At 41.3% G+C, this 24,193-nt stretch overlaps 1 protein-coding gene across 4 annotated transcripts in view; it reads left to right on the top strand.

The window, feature by feature from the left end:
• Nucleotides 1–24,193, top strand: part of LOC118314315 (EGF-like repeat and discoidin I-like domain-containing protein 3) — a 101,041-nt gene that overhangs the window by 18,191 nt on the left and 58,657 nt on the right. For 3 of the 4 annotated variants that reach the window (XM_047329252.1, XM_047329253.1, XM_047329254.1), the window contains 2 exons: nt 7,463–7,492; nt 17,107–17,235. In XM_047329252.1, the coding sequence (XP_047185208.1) occupies nt 7,463–7,492; nt 17,107–17,235 (159 nt within the window). The remainder of the gene's footprint in view (nt 1–7,462; nt 7,493–17,106; nt 17,236–24,193) is intronic. The other variant, XM_047329255.1, reaches the window with a different exon arrangement.

Below are 24,193 nucleotides of genomic sequence, written 5' to 3'. Positions count from 1 at the left end.
TAGGAAATACAGACCTAAAGCAAAAAGACATGTTGTAAACCACAATGCAGTTCGTAGTATCTGTCAAAAAAATTGAGAGAGCGAGATGTTTCTCTCCGTATCGTGCAGCGAGGCCTGTACCCTGTACTATTGCTCCACTGACAAAACAGTAAAATGAGGATTGATGGCTTATTAACTTACAGAGAGAATGTGTTTGCCACTCCACTTGAGAAAAACAGTGGTGTGCTACTGCACTTCCTTGTCATTAGTTGGGCGAGCATCAACAATGGCTCTCTAATTATTGTTGGTATTGTGTTTGTGAGTTATTTCACAGTTAGCCGCCCACTCCATAGCGAGAAGATTTAATGTTAATAAGCCCTGCCATGATGCAGCACGCACTTTTAAGGGGGATGTTATGTGGGAGATAGATGTGTAGCGAGCATCTGCTGGAGGTTGGAGAGAGAGAGGGTGTGTGTGTGTGTGTGTTTGTGTGTTTGTGTGTGTGTGTCTGTGTGTGTGTGTTTGTGTTTGTGTGTGCACGTGCGTCAAGCCTGCGTGTGTGGGTAGGGAGTACAAGTAAATTTGATATCTGTAGTGCTAATGTAGCACATGTCCACAGATTGCCATATGTGCCACTGTGCAGCAAATTGAATCCAGTTCAAACCTTTATTCATTTTTTCCCTTGTTGGAAAAAGTGAGCATGGCAAGTGGACATGATATACTGAACATAGTTCACAGAATTTCAAAAGTCCAGTGTGTGTGTGTGTGTGTGTTCAAATATTCTGACCTTGTTGCATGATTGAGTGGCATTTAAATGCAAATGTTGATTTGCTGAATTGTGTCACTTTACATTATTGATGGCTCTTATACAATTGGCCTTTCAACCACTCTGCTACAGTTATCATGTCATTCTTGTTCCACAGCCTCCTGCTACATTGGAAATGATAGTTTAATGCCTCTCATTTGTGGCTGAAAACACACGGAACGTCTTCAACTGCGACTTAAATCGCAGGAATGAAATGCAGTCCTGTGGCAAATTGAGCTGTTTTTCTCGCGACGATTTCATCGGATTCCGTCTTCTTTAAACTACTGTAACCTGATTAAAAGAGCTCACGACTCTCCCAGAGGCCGGGGGAAAAAATGTGCTGGAAAGAACCGGGAAAAACTGCAGCAAAAGTTTCACTGCTTGAGATTCACAATGAGAGACACTTGACAGACATAAACCGGATTTGTCAGCCCCAGTGAGCAGTGTCTAGGCTGCCAGCGTTAACAAGTGACAGCCAACTGTCACTCTTAATGCTGCACTGCTAAATGGGAGTGGGATCCATTAACCGGATTGGTTTTGACTTTTGTCATAGGCTGAATGGCCGCGAAGGTAAGAGTGAGAAGCTTCACAGAGCCACAATATCAGAGGGGGCTCCGTTGTGGGGTTTACATCGGTCCACTTTTTTTTTGTTTTCAATAAATAATCAAATCCGAAGTTCATAAAATAATGAAAATTGTACATTATTTGGGATATTATGTGTGCAGAAAATTTGACTGCTTAGTAGAAACCAAAAAAAAAACAATTTTCATCAATACAATACGTATCAACAAAAATCTGTCTTTGATTTGACATTTAAAAAATCTCACACTACCATAATGATCGGCGAAAATCCTGTACACACAAATTACAACATTATGACAAAGTATTTCCACCGTTCCATTATACAAAACAAGCACCAGGTAAATTACATCAAACACAACACGATGCGCTATATGAATGACCCCTGGCTCCCACCCGTTTCATGATAATTACCGTTATTGCAATTGTTGTGTTGACCCTGCACCCGGACAATGTTTCTACATCAAAACAATAATTTTGTCTTTATTATCAAAGCCTCACAGGGTAATGGGGTTAATGTCAACGCTAAGGAAACAACACTGAAAAGTGCATAAAATATCCCAGGCAACCTCAGCGTGATCCATGTGTTTTAACCTCATCACATTAAACCCAAAGAATAATTATTTCTTAAAATGATACATACATTTTAATGTCAATCCCACTTCCACAGACATGGTATAAAACCTTGGTGTGTACACTATATATTCCATCACTCCGCTTTCTAGTAACAGTGATATTTTTGGCAGTCTTTGAACTCCTTTTGGCATTTTGTCGTCTGTATTCACTGTCGGAAAAAACTAAAAAATCCTTCGAACATTTACATCATTTGCTGTGACACAGCTGTCAGGAATTTAAGTAGGGCTGAGTTTTCACTTGTTAAAATTCACGATTTGCCACAGCAAAGAGAGAAACCGAACAAAACCAGACCAGGCACAGCACTTTATTGTGAACATTCTGCAGAAGAGAGAGAACAGAGAGTCATTTATATGAAGTTGTAAGTGATAAACTAATGGGATGGCTTACAGTACAGCATCACTTCGCTTTTTTTTGGTGTGTGGGTTTGCCCTCTCTCTCACTCTCGCACCATCTCTGATTCCATTTCTAAGTGTTTGTCAGCTTGTGAAACTGCGATCACATGGTTTAGCAGATGTAATCCAAATGTGTTTCGCACTCCACTTCAAGTCACACTCTCCCTCCCTGGCGCTTCATGCGACTATGTCACATCTGACATCAACCCTATGAATCTCCAAACATTGAATGACGAACTAACTAACATCGGGCCATTGTGTGATGTGTCAGGACTTTTAATTTGCTAATTTTGCTGAAATTACTGTTCAATGTTGTACTAAATGGAAAATAATATTCGAAGACTGGCTGAGGAAATCAGTCCTTGATCACGGGCTATGATCGGTGCCCTGCTCCACCGGCCTTAACCAGATGGAAAGGTTTCTGTCCAGCCAGGTTTCACTGCTCACCCTGCACTTTTCAGTTGAACATCTTCAACAACAATATAGGCTGCTGGTAAAAAAAAAAACAGTGCTACAGTATTTAACTATACTCTATATATAATATTTTGGCTGGATTGTGAGGTAAACCTCAGGTATCGGTAACTCGCAGTAAAGTGTCACCGATGATATGAACTGCAGCAAGATGATTCCTCTGTTTGCTGCGCAGCAGTGAAGTCAACAACACTGTTTACTTCACCATTTATCGTTTATTCTGATAACCGACAATTTCGTCTTGATTTCTAATCTGTGACGAGCAACTTAACTAATGTTCACTAACGTGTCCAACCAGAAGTACGATACACTAGCAACGTACCCCTACTCTATATTGTAAAACGATGATTGGATGAGCTCAGTTTTACCTATAGTTGTACTGATTTATTCATTTTATGCAATTTAATTTTCCGTCTAGGGTTAATAGGACTGTGTTGCACACCATGTTAAGCTCATTGTGACTGATAAAAACAAACTAGACGAGCAAATAATTGGATTATGTTAGCCAATATATTTTACAATAGGTTGCAACTGTGGAAGGCCATGTCGAGTCAATCTTCCACTGTATAAATGAAATAATATTTTGTTGCTATGTATATTGACGTACGTTATATTTCATGGTCACTGAAAGGAAAGATACAATCAACACATCTGTCGGGCCTTTATATACAGTATGTGTTTTAATGTATGCGTATATATCCTCCCCTCCGTGTGATGGGGTGCGTGTGCGTGTGAGAGAGAGAGCGAGTGTACTGTGCCACTTGTTCTACCTGCACACTGGCTCCTCTATCTCTGCTGAACACCTTGAGGTCATAGCAGGCCTGTGCTGGACATGCTGGCTGGTTCCCATTTTGATTATGGATGGTTATTACTGTCTCCTGGCTGTCAGTCAGATTAAAGCAATATGTCCCAGGACGGAGGCTTATCGTGCAAAAGAGGGGACCTTCTCCTTTTGAAGGAGGAGGGGGGACATTTGAATTAGTCATCTCAACAACCGTCCACGCTTTACAAATTTATTAGCGCGGTCTCGAGATGTATCCGCGTGTCCAGTGATGTCGTACAAATTGGAACAATGTGTCATGTGGTGTTCTTGTGTGTCTGGCAAGAAATTTACATTACATGATGTGAATTCTTAATAAACATTAGGACTCTAACCACGACATTGGTTCACACTCTCACCACCTGGTGTCAATTACTGTAAGAAAAACCCAAGAGAACATAGTTCCCATGCTCCCATGTAACACCTCATATTATTCAAACTTGTTTGTAGCTCGGTGGTTTGCAGAATACTTATGTTAATCAATAATGGAAAAATTGAATTTAAGTTTTTTGATCCTTCGCCACGGCTCAAATGCGTTGATTTAGATTTTCACCAGTTTTTCGATAATGGACATTAGTCTGAACCCCGGCTGCTTAATGTTACAGTTTAAGCAGACAGTTTTTCCTCAAAGACACAGTATGTTGCGAGCACAGACGAGCAGTGAATCACAATTGTTTCATAGATTCATTACAGATCTGTTTATTGTCCCACTGCCGAAGAAAGCGCTCTGGTTTGGCTTTGATGACAACTTTTATGGGGAGGGAAAATTTTTTCAGATCTCTTAGATTTGCAGGCTTTTATGAACAGCGGCAGTTTACTGTTCAAAGGAAGAAATAAGGCCACATGTAGTAAATTGTGTTGCCAGTGTCTATACTGAAATAATTTGTGTTTTCTTTCATTGGGGACTATAGTGACATACCACTACAGAAGTGTTTTGTTTTTTTATTCTTTTTTTAATTATTGTTATTCTTATCTGGCTTCGTAAACCAATGTATTTTCACCAGAGTAATTGTAGCAGTGACTTCAGTGTCTGCAAAGCCATTTATTGATCCACCGAATTATCATTAAGCTGCATCTTTTCCACAAAATTGTTGTTGATAAATACAGTAAACGCTGTGTCTAAACAGTTTAATAAGAAAAGATGATAAATAAATGAAACCGGACATTGCTAAATGAAAACCAAGCACATTAAGAATATCCACCAAATTTAACTTGGCTGCAACAAAACTCAATATCTCAATGACAAAGTAGGCCAAACTTGGCTGAGTCTAAACCGTGGAACTGTTCCAAAAATGATACATGCCCGTTCTCAAGATTTGGACAAGGTTATGGTTATGGTCAGAAAACGATCTCCGTCACACTGTCAGCACCAGATGGGCCATGAACTCCGCTCCTGGCTCTCAGTCACGTACCTCGTTAACCCGACCTTCCATTCCGACTTCCTCTTTAAGAGGTTTTGCTGTAACAATGTCACATTATCTCTGCCTTTGCCTCTCAGAGGGGACAGTAAATATACTCTCACAACTGCAATGGGTCGTTTGTCAGGAAAGCATAAACACCCGTAATAGAAGTGTCTGAAAAATTGTCCAATGTTGTTGTGTTGATCAAGCCAGTTTTGTCTGCGACTGGTCGAGTTGTTACGAGTTTGCTGCATCATAGTTTCGACAAAACCAAACATGCTCGTTCATCTTCATATCTGTTCATTATTCTTCTTTTTCCCGCCTGACCAATAATATCAGCCAATATGATCCTTTCACAGACATATAGGCTTTTATGTTTGCAGAGATGAAAACTTTTTTATTTCACAGAATAAACAATACAGAAAATGGGTCTTTATGTTAACATTTCATGTAAAATGATGTTCTATATATTTGGTTGCATTTGAGAATGACAAATACATTTTCTCTTTTTCTCATCTTCTTTATTGAGAAAATCTATCAATTGTACAGTAGGTAATCAAGGTTTTGCCGGCTCAGTGTAGTGGACAACTTGCACTCAGGTTTTTATGCACTCATATGACTCCAATACTTGGATAAACAAAAACAAAACAAATCCTTTATTGTATCTCTACCTTCTCAGCATGTGTATTCGTGTGGGTGTGAATAGTTGTCAGCATTCAGAAGCATATGTTGTTGCTTATATTTTTTTTCCTTTGGTGAGTGTGTAATTGTGTGTATACACTATAGACAGCATTTGTCCGTGGGATTCCATGTGTGCGTTTGTGAGTCTCGACCCGTTCGCTGAGAGACGAGAGAGAAAACGGCAGCAAGAAAGAAAACCAAAGTAAGTGAAGCGTGGAATGTGCTTGGTTTCGGGATTACATTGGCCCGCGTGCATGGGAAAACGCACAGCAGAGCTGCTGCTGCCAAACAGATTAGAGGTTGGGGAAGAAGTGCATGGCATTGGCTCCTTGTGACTTCGCTTGAAGCTTTCTTTCACATATTCAAAGCAGTGTTTTACTCTAACACGGTGTCTGTTTATGACAAAGGTGTCCGGGCGAAGCGTTTCTCCTTCAGTTTGCAGCTGCCGAAAAAAGATTTGTGGCTGCTGTGTGAGTTGAAATCGTATGTTTCAAGGGTGTACTAAATTCACACTCCACCCCGGTACCTTAGAAATAAGGTACCGCATTCAATTAGATTGGTAATATATAATAAAGTATGTCAAATCCTCAGAGACAACTTTGGGAAGTGATTTTATTTTTTACATCCAAAGAGACCACGGGGAACGTAGGCTGACGGAGCACTGATGTTTGGTTTGTGAAGAAGAGAAAAATCCTCTCTGTGCGCATGTCTTGTGTAAATGTTGGATATGAGACTTGATTGGTTCCCTATAACAGACTTTTGCATGGAACCCTGACATCCATAACTGTCTCCCTGTCAGTCTCATGATCTATGTGGCCTTAACCATCTCCATATGCTAATACCTAATTAGTATTCAACGTTGTGGATGAAAACAAGTACATGACATTGAATCATACTTTAATTAAGCGAGCGCGCTCAATGGTATGCAGCATCATTAGCTACTGGGAAATAACATGCATATTTAATATGAGGGACCAAATACCAATACATTCAGGCTGTGTTTATTTGTTCATCCATCCATTCATCCATCCATCCCTGACCCATTCCAAGGAAATCTGGTTCATGCTGCAACTCATTTCGCCCTAAACAATAATGCCAATTTTATTTGTCATTTCATGCATTTGATGTCCTTGGTATTTAGGCACTAAAACTGTGTCCAGCTTCTCAGGCACAGATTCTTTTTTTTTAGGCAATTGCACCGGTAATGATGGAGATAGAGTGCTGTGGTAATGACGGTCGACAGGCCAAATCTCAGCCACTGAGCTGAACTGGGGCCAGGGATGCAGAATGCGAGCACGAATGCCACAGGGGCCTAATCCTACTCTGGTTCAGAATGATGAACACATATTACTCAGAGGCCACCGATCAGGGCATTGGGTAGAAGCCGTGTGTGAACAGGAGATGGGCTCTGACACAGTGGCGGGTTTTTCGTTTCATGGCGGGAGTGTAGTTATTTCTGACGGCAGGGTATTGTAGCCCACAGGTAGCACAGGTGTGTCTGACTCAACAAACTGTACGCGCCCACCGATGTCAAATGTTGCCGCACATGTGGTGATGTACAGTGCAGTGAATAAAATGATCGAATCAGCAGCTGCAGCACTGAATACTGTTACATTGTCGTGATGAAGCTAATATGTTTTTTTCTTCTTCTTTTCTCTCTTCCCCACCTCCTCCTTTGTCCTGATTCGTGTCTCAACAGCAGCAGATGGTGAGGAGCCAACTTCAGCAGGTGGGACATTTTTTTATGCCTGGTAACGTGATTCCCCTGCATTCGTGTGTGTCTGCGTGGGTGTGTGTATGTGAGAGACGGTAGAGAGAGGGTGGGAGAAAGCACTTTCGGTTTCTAAATCTCTGCCAACCTCCTTCCTTTCTTCATTGCTACCGACTCTAATTCCTGCATTGATTCACTGACCATGCCTGGTCAGCAGCACTTATAACTTGGTAGTCCATTCCGTAAAGCAGCTCTATTTTAACCTCCTCTAATATTGTGACTCAAAATAAATATCTGTTCCTTCTCTGGTGCAGCGTTTTTGAGATTGTTTTTTGGAAATTCACAGTCAATTCAGTCAAATGATTGCTGTTGCCCGATTGCTTTTCATCATGAAATGTCCTGCATATCTCAGTTCTTAGTATAATTTCTTGGGCTTCCTTTGGAAATGACTCCCGTTGTTTGTGAACATTGACTTTTTGAAATCTGTTATCTTAAGAGTAGCATGAATCTACAGCAATTTCTGTATCTCAAAACCTCCCTGTCTTTTTTTTTCAAGAGCACAGTAAATTATATCATTAATATCAGTCTCAATGGAAAGTGAATCCAGTCCCTGAATAATACAGGGGGGTGGATACACTGGGTGTGCTTTTTGCTGCTATTGGTCTAATAGTACAGAAAATAATTGGAAATCATCATAGTTATAATTTTTTTTATCATAATGTCTGAGACAATATTCGGCATTCAGAAGCACTGCTTCCAATCATTGAAAAAAACAAACTAATGTAACAGGAGTTTTATTACCAAAGCAAGACCACAGAGGACAACGGTAAACAAGAACCGGATTTATCTTCATCACTACTGTAATTAAAATGTCACTTAACATCTTGGGGGAGTAACGCGACTGAATATACACTTCCTAGTTCTTGGTGCATCCTCATCTTCTAATTATGCTTCCTTGATTAATATTAATCTGTGTGGGATTATCTGACATCAAATCTGTTAAAAGAAGAATGATTTATTTAGATAAAACCTTATACCCCAGAAATCAAAGCATTTTGTTTTTTTGGAGTGCTAAGCACAGTGTAATCTCAGTCTCTAATCGTGCATGTGCACGTAACTCCCTGTAGGGTATATACACCGAATGCATTTGCTACAACAGCAGCTTTTTTCAATTAAACTGAAAGTGAATATTGAAAACGTTTTTTTTAACAAAATCATTAACAATTGGAAATGCAAATTTAACTTTCAACTGTTCCAAGCTAAAAGACACAGTTCCAGATTTACTTGTCAAATTAAATGAACGTCATTACAAGAGACAGACTATCCATATTGTCCATGAATCTGATTCTTTATATCTCTAAAAAAGAGATATAAAACAACAACAGTATACCAGAAATGTCCAAAGTGAGTCCAGTTAAAATATTGTTTATGAAAACACATTTATTTTATGGTTATTATAGCATCAATTTACCTGCATTTTGCAAGAATTACCGCAATAAACCTTCTAATCTTGTTGACAAAGTCTTTTCATGTTTTCCTTCTTTTTCTCTGTACTGTACACATTTCCGATAACAAGCAAGAATACAGTAAACAGCAATAGAAATAATTATCGGATCTGCAAATGACCTGAATTAGGTGTGACTTGTGACCACTGACCTGGAACTGGACTTAGAGAGAAAATAGGACAGGGTGACGCGCAGGGCCAAATTACTCATGACAGGTTTGACGCATTTAGCATATCAGCTCCTATCTCACTGTCACCATATCTTTAATCTTCTAATTCACATCCTTTGTCTTGGCATTTATGGAGGGGTGGGGGGGGGGGGTCTTTTCTTCAGCACATTTGGCCTGTAATTCTTCAGCTCCTCTGTGCATCTCGGTTTCTATTCTCGTGCTAATTTGAATTATTGTAACATGGTCTTTGGACATTTGCCAACCATCAACATGGATGCTACTCTACTATGACAATAGAAAGTTTGAGGTCTAGACAGAATATATGCTTTGTGTGCTAACCTCCACAGAATATTAACATTTGTCTGTTGCCACAATGTCATGTTGAAATAAGGAAATTGGCTAAATTATATATATAAGAAATAAGAAATATAAAATTCTCGATTACAACAGAAATGCAGAATGAATAAGTCGTGGCAGACTTACTTATATTTATTCTACAAAAGTTCCGATGTAATTATTGAAATGTTATCTTGGATGTTTGAGCATCTTAACAGTGCTTGATCAGTCCCAAAGAAAATCTGCACAGTAAAAGTACTTTAGAAAGATGTTAATGGTCACTGGTCTTTTATTATAGTCGTTCCTCTCAGATTATCACATACTCACAACTGTTCAGGGGCTTTCAGCACCAGCAGACAATCTCATCATGTAAACAAGAGTTTCCTAAGATGAATATGAATGTATCTACATCGAGTATGTGAGGAGAGCAAGAGAGTGCTGTGATACTTATGCTGCCATATACGTTTGTCCTTTGTCCATTTCACAGATTTGTGTGAGCTTGGTATGCTTTGATATGTTGTTGTATATTCCAGTGCTAAATACAAATATCACACGTACTAAATCACTTGCAGACTGAGTTTGCACATTGAATGAACAAGTGCATAATCACCGCAACAGGCTGAAGTAGCCTAATACTAAGTGTTACTTTGTCATTTTCTTGTTGGTACGAAGTGCATTTCACAGGCAGGAGAGTCTTCTTTAATCAAATGCTTGGCCTAACATCAGTCCATCAGATCCACATGGTTCCTGGCCGTGCGAGAGCAAAACTCCTTTTATTTTTACAAAGGCCTCTGTGGTATGCAGGGTTTAGCTCTTTCAAGGGGCTCTGAGGGGAGGGCCATGGCTTCTACTCTCCAACCACGAATTGAAACTTTGCAAACCCAAAGGTAGAGGCTGTGCAAAAAAAAAAAAAATGCAGTAATTTCATTACAAAAGGTCAGGGATGAGGTTATTGGGAAATATATGCTGTCTGAAATGAATTGCAACTAGGTGCCTCAACAAACACTGCACTTTAAATGTGAAAGCTCTGTGGGTGTTGCATCAGGTCTTAAAATACAGCGGATTCCACTGAGAGGGCAAAAAGCATAAGTTATAAGCAGGACATAGAACAACAGTCCTCCATTGAACAGATTAGAGGCACACTGCGTCTCATTGTCTGAAACCTTATTAGATTACAACTGATTTCTTATATGCAACTTACCATTGGTCACAGCCATTAGAATCAGGAAAATGCCTTTTTTTTTACCTTTGAGAGGCAGGGTTACTGCTCTGACATTTTCGTGGCATTTACTCACAGCACAACCTGCATTTCGGCCTCTCTCTGGATTTTCCGGGAAATGATGCTCGATTTTCAGCGTGGCTTCTCCCTTTGGATATTCATTTGACATATACTGAGCAATTTTGTTTCTGCATGATTCTCCCTACTCTCTACACCAAATGCGTTTGTTTGACATTGTCGAGTGCTGATGTGCTGAAATGGCAGAGCGGGAAGGGCACGGGAGGCCAAGGACTCACCGAAAGCATGAGCGTACGCCGGCACACGCTGTGAGCACCGATGTAATATTGGTGGTACAGTGCCAGCTTTCATCAGTCGAGGTGAAGGATGGGTGCAGTGACCATGAGCCCATGATCCAGTCAGCCATCATAGAAGAAGATGGGTGGGTTGAAATAGATTTGACACAAGTAGGCCATGTCGGATTTCTCTGAGTTGCGGCCGGGTGAATATTCAGAGCTGAGGAGCTCGATATGTGTATGTCACACTTTTGAGGCAGGTAATTGTTTCTCTCTTTCTTTTAACTAGGGCAGTGGCAGTCAAGCTATGACATCATCAAAAGGTCACGTCTCAATTGAAAAGATTAAATGTTGCCGTGGTAACATTGAGTGCGGTTCAAATCAAATGGAGGAATTTCTTGTCTGTTGAATTTTCTCAACCACTCATCCAAAAGAATAAATCTTCAGACACTGCAGCTCTTTGGGTTTGAAGTCAATGAGACGAGCGGTTGTTGAGAAAATGAGATATGTAGACGGACGTGGCCCCTTGTCCACACTCTGCGTTCATTTTGCGCACGTCCTCTGACAGCTTTCGGATAGGACGAAACGAGGCAGTACCACCAGAAATAATGAACCCCTTAGTTTTTTTTCTCGACTGAATGTCTTTGAAAGCTTTCTTTTCAAGGTAGTGGTTGTGACTGGGGCAGTGTTGCTCAGTGCAGTCATCAATGGAAACCAATCAAAACCCCTGTTAGATGAAAGGGCACCCCGTCTGCTGCTGCTGTACAGTAACTGGTCAGCTGGCCCCACAACATGACCCACTTGGACGGATATCAGCAGAGATCTTTATCACGGAACAGTCGATATTGCTTTGTCCGACCACCTCAGGGCCCCACGCAATCCAGTAAAACTATTCCGATGAGGTGAACACTGGGGAAGCTGTAGCAAGATTCCCCTGATGTTCGCAGCATTGAAATGTTATTGTAATACCTGCAATACACCTCTCACATGCTTTTATGCTTCTAAGAGAAACGTTTCATCTGAGTCGCTATGATAGAAAAACAGAGTGAACGAGAGGTTCAGTATTTAATTATAGCCCTCTTTAAAATTCAAGCAAGTCTTAATACCTCAAGCTTTCTCAACTTCAGTGGTGCATTGCAAACCTTTGTGTGGTAGACAATTCATAAGGAGCTATGTTTTTAAGATATGGAACACACCAGTTATCCTCCTCCTCGATGAACTTAGTAATCCAGTTAATGTTTGTGGCAGCCGTCAAGCTAAGATGTAAGGGCACATACTGTGCAGAGCCTTAACCCTTAAAAAAATGGCAGGCCCTTTGTGATTGATCTGCGAGGAAACAAAGGATGCTTTTCTGTGTTTAACCATTGGTCAGGTTTTTCACGACTGGTTGCTTGGCCTCTCTCTGCTGCCAGAAATGTGTCTGTGCCGGACACAGCGCAGGCTCACATCAGTCACTGAGCGAGCGTCGGCTTGTACGGCAGAGCTGCATCTGACATTCACACGAGAGAGCGCGCAACTTCCGCGCAGGATGGAGTGAGCATCCACCGGCAGACTGTTGAGATGCACGACACCTGATGTCCATTTCCTCGCTTTTACTCGAAATGTTTGCTGCTTTTTCTTTGTCGATGTGTTCCGCCCATTCCTCCCTGCTGCTTCTGTCACACCAGTCATTCATTTATGAATTGATGCTTGACTAAAATGGTCAGGGGGAGCAGTGAGCGCATTAATGTGTTTTGTTAAAGCACAACATAGCACTTTTTTTCCTGAATGGATATGGTGTTTTCCTATTGGAAAAAGCTTTTTTGCATCCTCTCTGTGGGATATTTATTTTGATATAACATGCTGAGTGAATTTGATTCATTCTGTGTGACTCTTGCTTCTGAATCTAACTCACAAAGCCGTTGACTTTTTTTTTACGCGTTGGCTTCGCCTTCACCTTCAAGTGTCATACAGTTTCATGGATCACAGTATCAGTAAATCAATATGAGTAAATCAATATTTTCGAAATAATGCTTTGTAATGTTTTTGAGACTGTTATATCTCAAAGACAAATTCCAACTCATACGTAAATGTCATAGCACACACTCTCTGCAGCTCTCTCTCTCTCTCTCTCTCACACACACACACACACTTTGACTCTCTCTCACTCTGCCTCCTTTCCTCCCGGCTTTTTTTTCCCACTTTCCATTAGGGAAGCTGTCAGTAAGCTTTCGTGTGACTATAGATCGTCAAAACAGCCCTGAAACCTGTCTCCCCCCCCCCCCCCGTCACCCAGAGAACAGGGCCTTTGTTGAAGCTTTTATACGTCCCTCTGTTCAAATGATTAGCCACCTCTCTCATTATTACAGATACAGGTCCTGGCTTTGAAATGGCATGACTTACCTTGTTTGTAATTCATATCCAGAGGCCCACTAATGCCAATGAGAGAACAAAAACAAGCTTGCTAGTGCTGTTTATTTATTTACTTTCTCCCCTGAGTCCACTGTAAGCTGGAACATGTTCTGGGTTGGGGCTAGTCTTAAATGGTTGAGCAGATGATGTAGAATGAAATTCAAGGCCGCACTCCTTGACTTGACATTGTCAAATGTTGTGCTCATGGCAGTTCATTTGTCAAATTGACTTAAGGGGGCACGATGGTCTCACCCTTGAGACTTCTTTTTGTTGCTTATCTCTTAAAATGAAGTAGGAGACCTGTCAACACATAGTTTACCTGTCAGCTGTGAAATATGAAATAGTAGAATAAAAATTTCCCGATCAAAAGACTGGATGCCTTCAAAAGGCTTGTGCGAGCAAATTGATTTGCTTCCTCTGGTTCTTCTGTCAACGCACTAGTACATATATTTTGGAGTTAAGTACAAGTTAGCACTCGGCCCACTCAACAGTTTTTTTAATGTTCAACACGTGCGGAACTTTATCTAACTCATTCAGAAGTTTTCTATATCCAATCTCAATCCACAAAGTTTTGATAGCCTTGGCGCAGTTGAACAAGCTGATGTTTAAAAGAGGAGATGGCTATCGGCAGGGCCTTGAGTTATGACACCAAAGACCATGGGCCAAAGCCGTGCTATTTATTGGGCCTCACGCTGCTGGCCAGAGGGAGATTTTAGATGGTGGTATTATGGCGCCGTGTCATGGGCACCACCAATGAAGTTATGGAGTCATGTGTTTAATTAGGGCCCGAGCGCTGACCAGCAGGAGGCTGTTTTGTTTTTTTTGCTACTGCAAGACGCACCAGACACAAATGTACCAGCAGCTGCAAAGCTTCTCAGTGTTCGCTACACCAAAACATTGAAGAGTGAACAATGGTAATGATGTATGTGGAGCTGCATACACAGCAAGAACACATTTACTTCGAGGTTATGAATATTAATTCTCTTGCAAATTAGTTTTTTTTTTCTGTCTTTTCTGCACTGAGCAGTACTGACCCTTGGACAGAGGTACAGCATAAGCACCCTTTGATTTTCAGTCGGAATGCTGATCTGTTGTCATCTGTTTGATGTGGAATGCCAACATGTGGAAGCTTTTACAAAAATGGCCTGTATTCGAAGTGACTGAATGTTCTGAATATGCTGAAGCTATAGCACAACCTGGAGGACAACGAAAAACACCAGTGAAAACAAATTAATTTATATATGTAATTAAGCTGAACTGATGCATTCATACATGCCAATCCTTCCACTCCATATATTTAAAGGGGCGAGTTGTCTTCGTGAAATATGCATCTATTTGGTGGGCGATGTAAAGTCGACAACCACAAAAAGAATCACATACTGTGTGATAGCTCTCTGCAGCACCCAGGACTGTTTGCAACACTGGCCACTACTGCATACTTCAACTTTTCTATTCTAAGAATAAATCAATGACATGACACTGGGCACGACTCTCCACACCTAGGTAGTGAACTGCACTGCTGAAGGAGACGGGACCCTGGAGCTGATGTGTGCTGATATTTTTAAGTTCCCATGTTATGAGTTCCTCTCTCTTGTTTTAGCGTGTCACTTTTTTTTTTCGAATGTAAAAAGTAAGTCAGCAGAAAGAGGAGTCCCTTTTCTCCCACTGAAAACACTGCTCCCGAAGTGTCTGAAATGCCTCATTTGCATTCCTGGTTTTCGGAAGAGACATATGCTTCTCCAAAAGAGTTAAGGCAAGTTTATTTGTATAGCACAGAGGGGTTTCAATGCTCCGACTGGGAAGTTATTCTTGTGCCGAATGGTGACAATATAGATTGACAATTCAAAACTGTTGGACCAAGAAGATCGACTTATTTTTGGACACCTATGTTCTGATTAAAATTGCCTGCTTTTTCCCCAAAAAACAAACCCTGGGTTACCAAGGATATCAAAGCTTTCCAGAAGAAGAGGGGGACAGGAAGGCAGTAAGGAGGCTGTGGAAACAGCTGTCATCAGAGGGGGAAATGAGGCCTATAGGAGGTAGCGGCTGCAACAAAGTGACACCAGTGTGGTATGGAGGTAAAGAAAGAACCGTAGTTACAAACCTAGCAGTCATACCATGGATGGGGACATTGACAGAGCCAATGAGCTGAGCAGTGTCATCAATGAATTTGATCTGTACCCTCACATTGACCACTTTGATTATAAACCAATCAGCAACATTGGTACCTCCAACCCTCCGACCATTTCTGCTGACCATGTGAAGAGGATGCAAAGTCGAATCCGCCTAAAAAACGGTTTGCTGGCCTCAACAACATCAGCCCTAGGGTTGTGGAGGTGGTGTTGCTGTGTGTCAAACGGGTGTGGCAGCACCTCTTTAACCTCAGTTTACAACTGGAGAAGTTGCCTGTGTTGTGGAAGACATAACACTCCAGTGCCAGTAGCGTTAACCTCACACACGTGTATCTCTGTCCAGGATGAGGATCGAGGATCTGTTCTTGTCCGTTTTTCACTTTCTGTGATATGTTTGTGAGCTGGTCCATAATCTATTAAAGGAGTGAAATGGTTAATCCCAGCCAGGTTGTTGAGTTTGCCGACTGGTTTATAGGGGGATTATAGGACTGAAAGTAGAGCTAGAGTCAACAAAAAAGCATCCTGACATTTGTGTTTGGATCCTCCAGATGGAACAGGGCCATATGAATTGCGATTAAGACGGCATCCTCTGCAGATCTGTTTCTTTCAATAATTAAACTGGTGGCTGTCCAGATCAGTGTCGGTGATGGCCTGATTGTGAGACAGTACAAGCCTCTCAAACCACTCCATAACAACTGGTGTTAAGGCAACGGATCCATAAGGTTTTTGCTTTTTAACTGCTGTCGTTTTTGGTACAGAGAATGGTAGTGGATGTAATCCAAGTGGGGACTACAGCCTGTTTTAGGGAGAGGTTCAAGATGCTAGTGAACACCCCTCGCTCATCACATGACTTCAGTGTGCGGCCTGACATCCTGTCTGGGCTTGCTGCTTTTGGTCACCTGCTGGTGCCTTAGGATGAGGATAACTTATTTCTTCAAATTGAAGTGGTTCCACTCATTATTCTGCTGCTAACCTTCCCGCTGCACGCTCAGATTTGTGCATGTGTGAGGGTGTGGATACATTTCAGTGCATGTAGGCGATAGTGGTCTCGGAGCAAGTCTCTGCTCTCCACTTTGAATGCGGGGATGAAGTGTTGCCTTCCTGGAGGGGACACATTCAGTGATTTTTAGACAGTGCCTTGGGCAGCCCTGCAGACCACAGAGACCAGCAGCAGTCACCGAGAGCCAGCCTCTACCCACTCGCCTGTCATCCTCAGTTTCCCCTGTGAAACTGTTTCACCCAATCACTGTCTCACATGGTTAAACTCAATGTAATTTATTTGTTCAAATGTTTCCACTGCAAATGTGTTCAAATACACACATCTGATGTGTTTACTTTATCAAACCACCGGCTGGGTAAGGTTTCATGAGAATGATTTTTGTCATTGTTGGCATGTCAATATTCTTTTTTAAGTCATGCACACACTGAAAAGCATTGTGCTACTGCATGCTGTGTGTGTGCGTCTGTACACAGTAAATTAGACAGTAAAAGATGCGACCCACAATGAGTGTCTCACATTCTCGACATGCTGTATTGATATCATGAAACAGGCTCTTTAATACAATTGTTCCTTCTTATTCCACACAGGCCCTTGCCATCCGAACCCTTGCCACAACAGAGGAACATGTGAGATCAGTGAGACCTACAGGGGCGACACCTTCATAGGTTACGTCTGCAAGTGCCCACCAGGATTCAGTGGAGTTCACTGCCAACACAGTAAGCTGTCCCACTCTGTTATTTTTTTCCCTCCTTGAAAGAACCTTGAAAACATTGGAATTCTCTTAAAACAAAAATGTCAGACAATGATTTTGTAAAGTTGTGGAAAAGCCGTGCCCCTCATTTTTACATATTTTCATGACGTATTATTTCTTTCTTTCTTTACTTTTGTCAGACCTGAAAGATTTTCCAACACAAATAACGACCTTGAGCTGTGAATAAATGTTGAACATCTGACAGGAGGTAAATTGCTGTTTAAAGGACAAGTTCAGCAAAAAATGGCAGTGGGTTTGGTAGAGAATAGAAGTGCTGGACTTGCTTTCTTTTGTTTAGCTTGGTCTTAATAAAGGTTTGTGTCAGAAGGTTTCTTGCTGCCTCTGAGATAATAACTACGTTGGTACAGGAGCATTGTTCTCAACCCCCCCCCAATCTTTAAACTGACCCCGTGAACTCTGCAGCCTCTTAACCGGACACCAGGATACTCACAATTGTCTGCAACCCGCGATTAATTGTCGGACTTGCGTATCTTGACATTTCTGATAACACTGAATAGAAACATCGCTTCTCTTAATACAGCTTAACCTTGCATTGATTTCTCCATCCTTCCTCCTTAAATTCCACAACGACTGAGCTGTTTGATTTGATAACTGTTCACAGCAACAACAAGCAGCAGCCAGAGGCAGCTGTTTTGACGTTTCAAAAAGTTACGCTCTCTCTTTCTCTTTCTCTCTCTCTTTTTAGTTTTTTTTCCTGGTACAGGCTGTTTCACGTTTAAGTTGTAAACTGTAGTAGTTACTGTTCTCAGCAGTTTTGAACTCAGCTCCACGGCAAATATTAGATGCTTCCAAGGCTCGGTTGTGCCAGATTACTCAGAGAGCTATGTATGTTATATTTACTGTCAAGGGGTGAAACCTGGTTAATTATGTCGATTTAATTAAAATTTTTAAAAAAATAAAAAGAATCAATGCCACATGCCAGGTTGAAAGGAGATTAGCCAACGATAGAAATCCAGTGCACAAGCATGGGATCAAATCCATACATCCCTGCCCTGCATTTTGAATAGATCTCATGATTTAGAAATAACACGTAGCTGTGTACTGTAGTCAAGTGCTAAATTGCTAATCCTGCAGTATGATATATAGGCCAAGGCCTGTGGCTGCCCTGCGTGTGTGTGTGTGTGTGTGTGTGTGTGTGTGTGTGTCTGTGTGGGTGTGTGTTCGCTGGGCTGAGCATTGCATTAGCCTGCACAACACACTTGTCCTCCATCACAGGTTTGCTTGTAAGTAATGGATTTAATGTATCATGGTGCAGACTGAGCTAATATGGATCCTCAGCGGATTGAAAAAAAGAGATGGATAGACAGAGAGAGAGAGAGAGAGAGAGAGAGAGAGAGAGAGAGAGAGAGATGTTAACCTATACTTAACACCAACAATCTGTATCTGCATCATAGCAGATACACAAATCTACTGTACATTAAGACCAAGGTTAAACAAGAAAATACAGTAAGAAATGGGTTTTCATTTAGAGATTATCAGTGTCAGACCTTTATTTGTTTCCATAACATTTTTATTTTCTACCCATTTTATTCTAATGCTGGAAACACAATGGGAAAAGGAGCAAATCACTATATCAACAGTATGTCATTATGTGTCTTCAGCCAGCATTATGAGTCAACTGGCTGGGGTTCTTGTCATCATTCAGTTATTGTTTCCCATTAAGCCCTTAGGGTGGTGGGAAACTGATTCGATATGGTTTGAATGCACACTAATGTCTGCCAATATCCCTCATGGTTATTACAGTTGAATGGAAGAGACTGGGTGAAGGAGAGATGGAGAGGTGGAGAGAGATGGGGAGAGTTCTGTACCTGAAGACAATAATCAAGTCTAGCGTCTGGATAATTCATACAATTAAATGATAAAGCTACATCAATGAAGTCATTTTAGAATGACAGCTTAGTCGGCTTTGCTATGATACGATGTTGCAATTTATTGAAAAGAAAGCTTGATGAACAGCATGTAAGTGAGAAAAAATTCTGTAGGATACACAACAAAAAACAAGGCGGCCCTCATGAGCAATCTGTCTGATAATCTGTGTCATTTTAATGAATATCACCCGCTTTTATGGGCAGATGATGATGTAAGCCGTTTCACTGCTAATGACGGTTCCAAACTAGTACATAACTTTTAAATACTTCATCTGTCGATACTATAAATTTATGAATACATTCATTAGCATTTGTTTTTTAAGAGTTCACAGCTGTTTCAACAGAATGGATGTCTGCAGCTCGGGATATTCCTTGTAAAATGTCACAACAAACACTTGGGAAGATAAGTCCTACACATCATATTTTTATTTTTATTTTTTAAGTTGGAATCCAAATGCTGCATTGTGTAAATGATTGCATCATAGGATTACCCTTCAGCATCAGTATTCACCCAGTGTCTAGTGGATAGATGTAATATAAAATGTGTGTAGGCCACCCCTGGCTCCTTACACTCACTCTTACTATCTCCCTGCTCCGTCAGACTTAAATCTAATTTCACACCTTTGAACACTATCCTAAATACAGGCACTACATATCCCGCTTCTTTGAGCAGTTTTATGTAGCACACCCAGAAATGATGTCGCACATGGACAGCCATGATAAGTACAAGCAATTTCTATTTTCAAGTACTTAATGTTTTTGACTTTTCTGTTCTTTCTTTTTTTTTTCTTCTCCTTTTTTTGGAACACAGCTCTCAACCCCAACTTGAGGTGTTGTTATTTCCACATGCAGGTCAGATGTCACACGAACAATCTGAAGGTGACGGCAGTGTGCAGTCGCAGCAAGCGTTCATTCAAATGAAATGAAAGTCCAACAGGACCACTTTAAGCACAACTTCGTATTTAAATTCAATTGCATCGCGGTGTATTGTTTCAGGCCTCTCAAAGATCACTATGTTAATTTCTAAAGGTTTCTTTTGAACTTTGCATTAATACTATTCTCTTATAAAACTAGGATTTATTCCTAAGCATTGATTTTACATTTGATTTACAAATAATTTTATACCGGTTTTAAATCGGCTGCACCAGGTACCACCACCACCTGGGTAAGTGTCACTGCTTTTATTATTAGAGGCGTCATTATCGCAAAGTCATTCATCTTCTGAATAGCGTGAGCGTCACGTCCCTGTGTTGACGAGAGAACAAGTGCCACGTTACTGGGCAAGTTGCCAAACATTGTAATGAACTGTCACAGTGAGAAGATTGGGACTGATCGCTCAGTCATCATTTTTTAGGTCACAGGTTCATTAGCCTATCAAGGACAAAAATATCTTGTGATTTTCATTGGAATAGTGTTTCATTTTTCTGCATTGAACTTTGCTGTAATGTCTCACCGCAAACAGACTTGTAAAACAGGCCAACCTTGTGCTGCAGTTAATATGAACAACATAATTTGATGCAATAATACTAAATCCTATCTTTAATGGACGAGGTTGGCGTTACACTCATGGAGGACTCAATTTGAATAGTGGAGCTTTTTTTCAGAATTTTCTGCAGATCCTTCCTCTTGACAATGTCTTTACTAGGGTTGAGTACTGTTCACGTTTGAGCCAGTAAGGTACTTGTACCTAAAACTTGGTATCGGTACCAAACGTTACCTTTTTTGGCCACTTCACTCTCTCTGTAGGTGTACCACTTGCGTTTGTTGTCATTACTGTAGTGGCTGAAGTCATGCTAACATAACCCTGTGACTGCTGTTTTTCTTAGGGTCGACATGTTGGGCCAGCTTGCCAGCTTTGAGTTTTGCATCATTAATATGGCAGCGTTGACTTTTTAAAAGTGTCACCATAATTAGCAACTGCTTCTGGCTTGCAATTGCTCTGACTTACTGTGTAGCCAGGTTAGTCTTTTCTCCAAAATGTGAATGTGGACTCTTAGTCTCACTGTTACCCAAACAGCGTCATACAGTGCATTCGATCCAACATGAATTGGTACTTATTAGTTCAACATATTTCAGTCGTTACTCAAAAGTAGCGACTGAAATACATTGGTAGTACAATGTGATACAGTCGTTACTTGGTCTCATTCCAACCCTACTCTCTGCACTCTCACACAGTGATACTGTGTGTGGAGCAAACTGTAAATCAAAGAGACAGTTTAAGCTAATAAAGAAAATAGGAAATATAATTTGAACCAATGTGTTAAGGCTAAATGGCTAAAAAAAGAAGAATTAACTTAATCAAGTTAATTTGCAAAACCTTCACTTAAATGACTGGTGCTCATTTTCTAACCTCACATGACATTGGTAGTAGAACGTAATTCAGTCGTTACTTCTCTCGATGGCGTGTGATTTCTTTGATCAGTTCATATCTTCGCTCCTATTTCTGAAACACACGGGCATGGAAGGACCAGTTGAGTCCAAATCTTTGATGTGAGAGATTTTTTTTTTTTTTTTCAAAGCACGGCCCCTTTATTTGATCATGTATTGACAGTTGCTGTCATGCTGCATTAGCCCTGCTGCCTCCACAGGTTATTACCACAGAGTAATCAGCCAGTGTTTATGGCTGTGGCCTGATGTAAAGCCACAAGGAGCCATTTCGGTTAGTCAGTCCACCTGGGGGGTCGTCGACTGCCTTTCATCAGCGCAGGAGAAAGAAAGAGGCACCACAAGGACTTGCTCTGTGTTAACTCTTTGGTACCGCATGTGGGGCTGCTTGAGTGACCTGTTATGTGCATTTTGCAGTTGGTAAGTTTCCATTCAGTGCCAGTTACATGTCTTTGACTAGTTATTTTTCCTCTCAAATGTTTCATGAGGCCCGATGACTCCTCACCTACACATGGCACATGGGCAAAAGGAAATTCACATGTAGATCTGATTTATTTTTCACTCCCATCTGCTGGTTATTCTCAATTTATTGCTTAAAAGCAGGATCATAGCATTGGCAGTAGCACTACAGTCAGAGGCAGCATCTGTGAGTGTAAAAATCACATCTTGGCCCCTTACATGTTTGACGGCAACAATAAACCCTAACAATATTAGTCAGACACGAGGCAGATGCAGAGGTACGACATTTTCTCCTGGCTCCCGTTCCGCCCTAGTGAACACCCGCTCTACGAGCACACCTCTGATTGGTTACCTGGACCTCTTCAAGCGAAAAATGACTCGCCCTTCACAGAACTGCCACCGCATCGCACGAGGTGACTTTGGAGCAGCGGATCCTCAGGATGTTATCATGTTCGGGGGAGAGAGGCAGTGAGCGCTTGTTGCCAGCATAAACTCCACTCCTCCAATGGATAGATTTTAGATACAGTGTGTTCCTGTAAGCATGTATATGCATGTGTGTGATTCTATGTTAATGCTGTATTGCTCATCAACAATACTAACAATGTTAGTGCTATCACTCGTGGAGCCGCTCCTCAGACAATCATAATGCCGAGCATATGGACTAAATGAGTGTTTGTCTGCTCCCTCTGTTCATGGTAAACACTTTTTCATAGGATGGTGACAGTACCAGAGAACGGACCCATATTTCATGGTTTGCACATGCTGCACGGTGGCGTAGTGGTTAGCACTTTCGCCTCACAGCAAGAAGGTTCAGGGTTTCGAATCCCGGTTCAAACCAACCAGGGTGGAGTTTGCATGTTCTCCTGTGTATGCGTGGGTTCTCTCCGGGTTCTCCGGCTTCCTCCCACAGTGCAGCGACATGCAGAATGGGGGTTAGGTTAATTGGAGATTCTAAATTCGGCATGTTAGCTGGGATTGGCTCCAGCAATCCCTTAAATGGATAAAGCGGTAGACGATGGATGGATGGTTTTGCACATTGCCACTGTGTCCACAAAATTAGGTTCCCATTCATCTCAGTACTGAAGTTCCACAAATTGCTCCTTTTATTTTGTTTTTAGCTGCGGGGTGAAGTTGTTCATATACAGAGATACACTGACTGCCTTAGATCGTATACGAAGTGTGACAGAATTTAGTTTTCGGGAAGATATTCCGTTTGGATTTTTGAAAGAAATTAGGTTCTGGGGGCAGGATTTGGTTTATATGGATTAGGGTATATTTAAGCACAACTAAAAGTTTGTGAAAAAAAGTTTGTTAAAAAACACTTTTCTGTGGTACACAAGCAGAAGGAATACTTAGTCCCGGGAAAGACAAGCTATTTTTAGAATAAAACAAGAGGCATCAGTTTAGTCATAGCGCCTAAGGTCTGCTCTTGTAGGTATAAATCTGTTTGTCTCTAGTAACCCAGAGGCTGGGTTACGAGAGCTGGGAAGTTGTACTGAATTTATGATAATCTGCACACCAACTTTATGTTTATATGTATGACTGGTTTGTTTTCTCGGAAGAACGTACACACAAAAGGCCCCTGCTCGAAGTGTTGCATTATTTCACTCTAACTGTCTTTAGCCACTGTATGTAAATACAGTGACATTTCATAGTTTTTATTTAGTGTTTTTTCACTCAAGAGTCTCCAATGCATTTTACAGTGTGGTACTGTACTTTGTGACATTCTTCAAAGAGCTCACATTGTGAGTAAAGATCCACTTGTATCACAGATCCAGAAATACCTGAAGTGGCCTCAGAACTATTGTGACCGCCGTCGGCCTCAACGCTCTTCCCCACCGCACTGTTACTGTGATCTAGAGCTGTGTGGAGGCCATTTCCTCACACCCTCTCAACATTACATTCATGATCCCACAGCTCAACCGCTGCTCCAAGTCTGCGGCTAGAAAGCTGCATTTACAGGAATGGGTGAGTGTAGAGAATCCTGGGGGAAGGGTCCCCAGTCCATCAAACAGAGAAGCCACCACAATCACACAGCCAAACCGACAGACGGCAATGATCAACAACCCGGGGCGAAACACTGAGTGTGTCTGCGCACACTCTTTCCGTCTCGCAGGAGTCTCTGCGGATCAAAATGGAAAGATGGATCATCTTGTGGGCCAGCAGTCACGTTGTTTTAGCTCACTGCAC

This window comes from Scophthalmus maximus, chromosome 19 (assembly GCF_022379125.1).
Source record: "Scophthalmus maximus strain ysfricsl-2021 chromosome 19, ASM2237912v1, whole genome shotgun sequence".
Classification (NCBI taxonomy): Eukaryota; Metazoa; Chordata; class Actinopteri; order Pleuronectiformes; family Scophthalmidae; genus Scophthalmus; species Scophthalmus maximus.
Note: the sequence above shows the minus strand (reverse complement) of the source record. Positions and strands in the feature narration are given on the sequence as shown.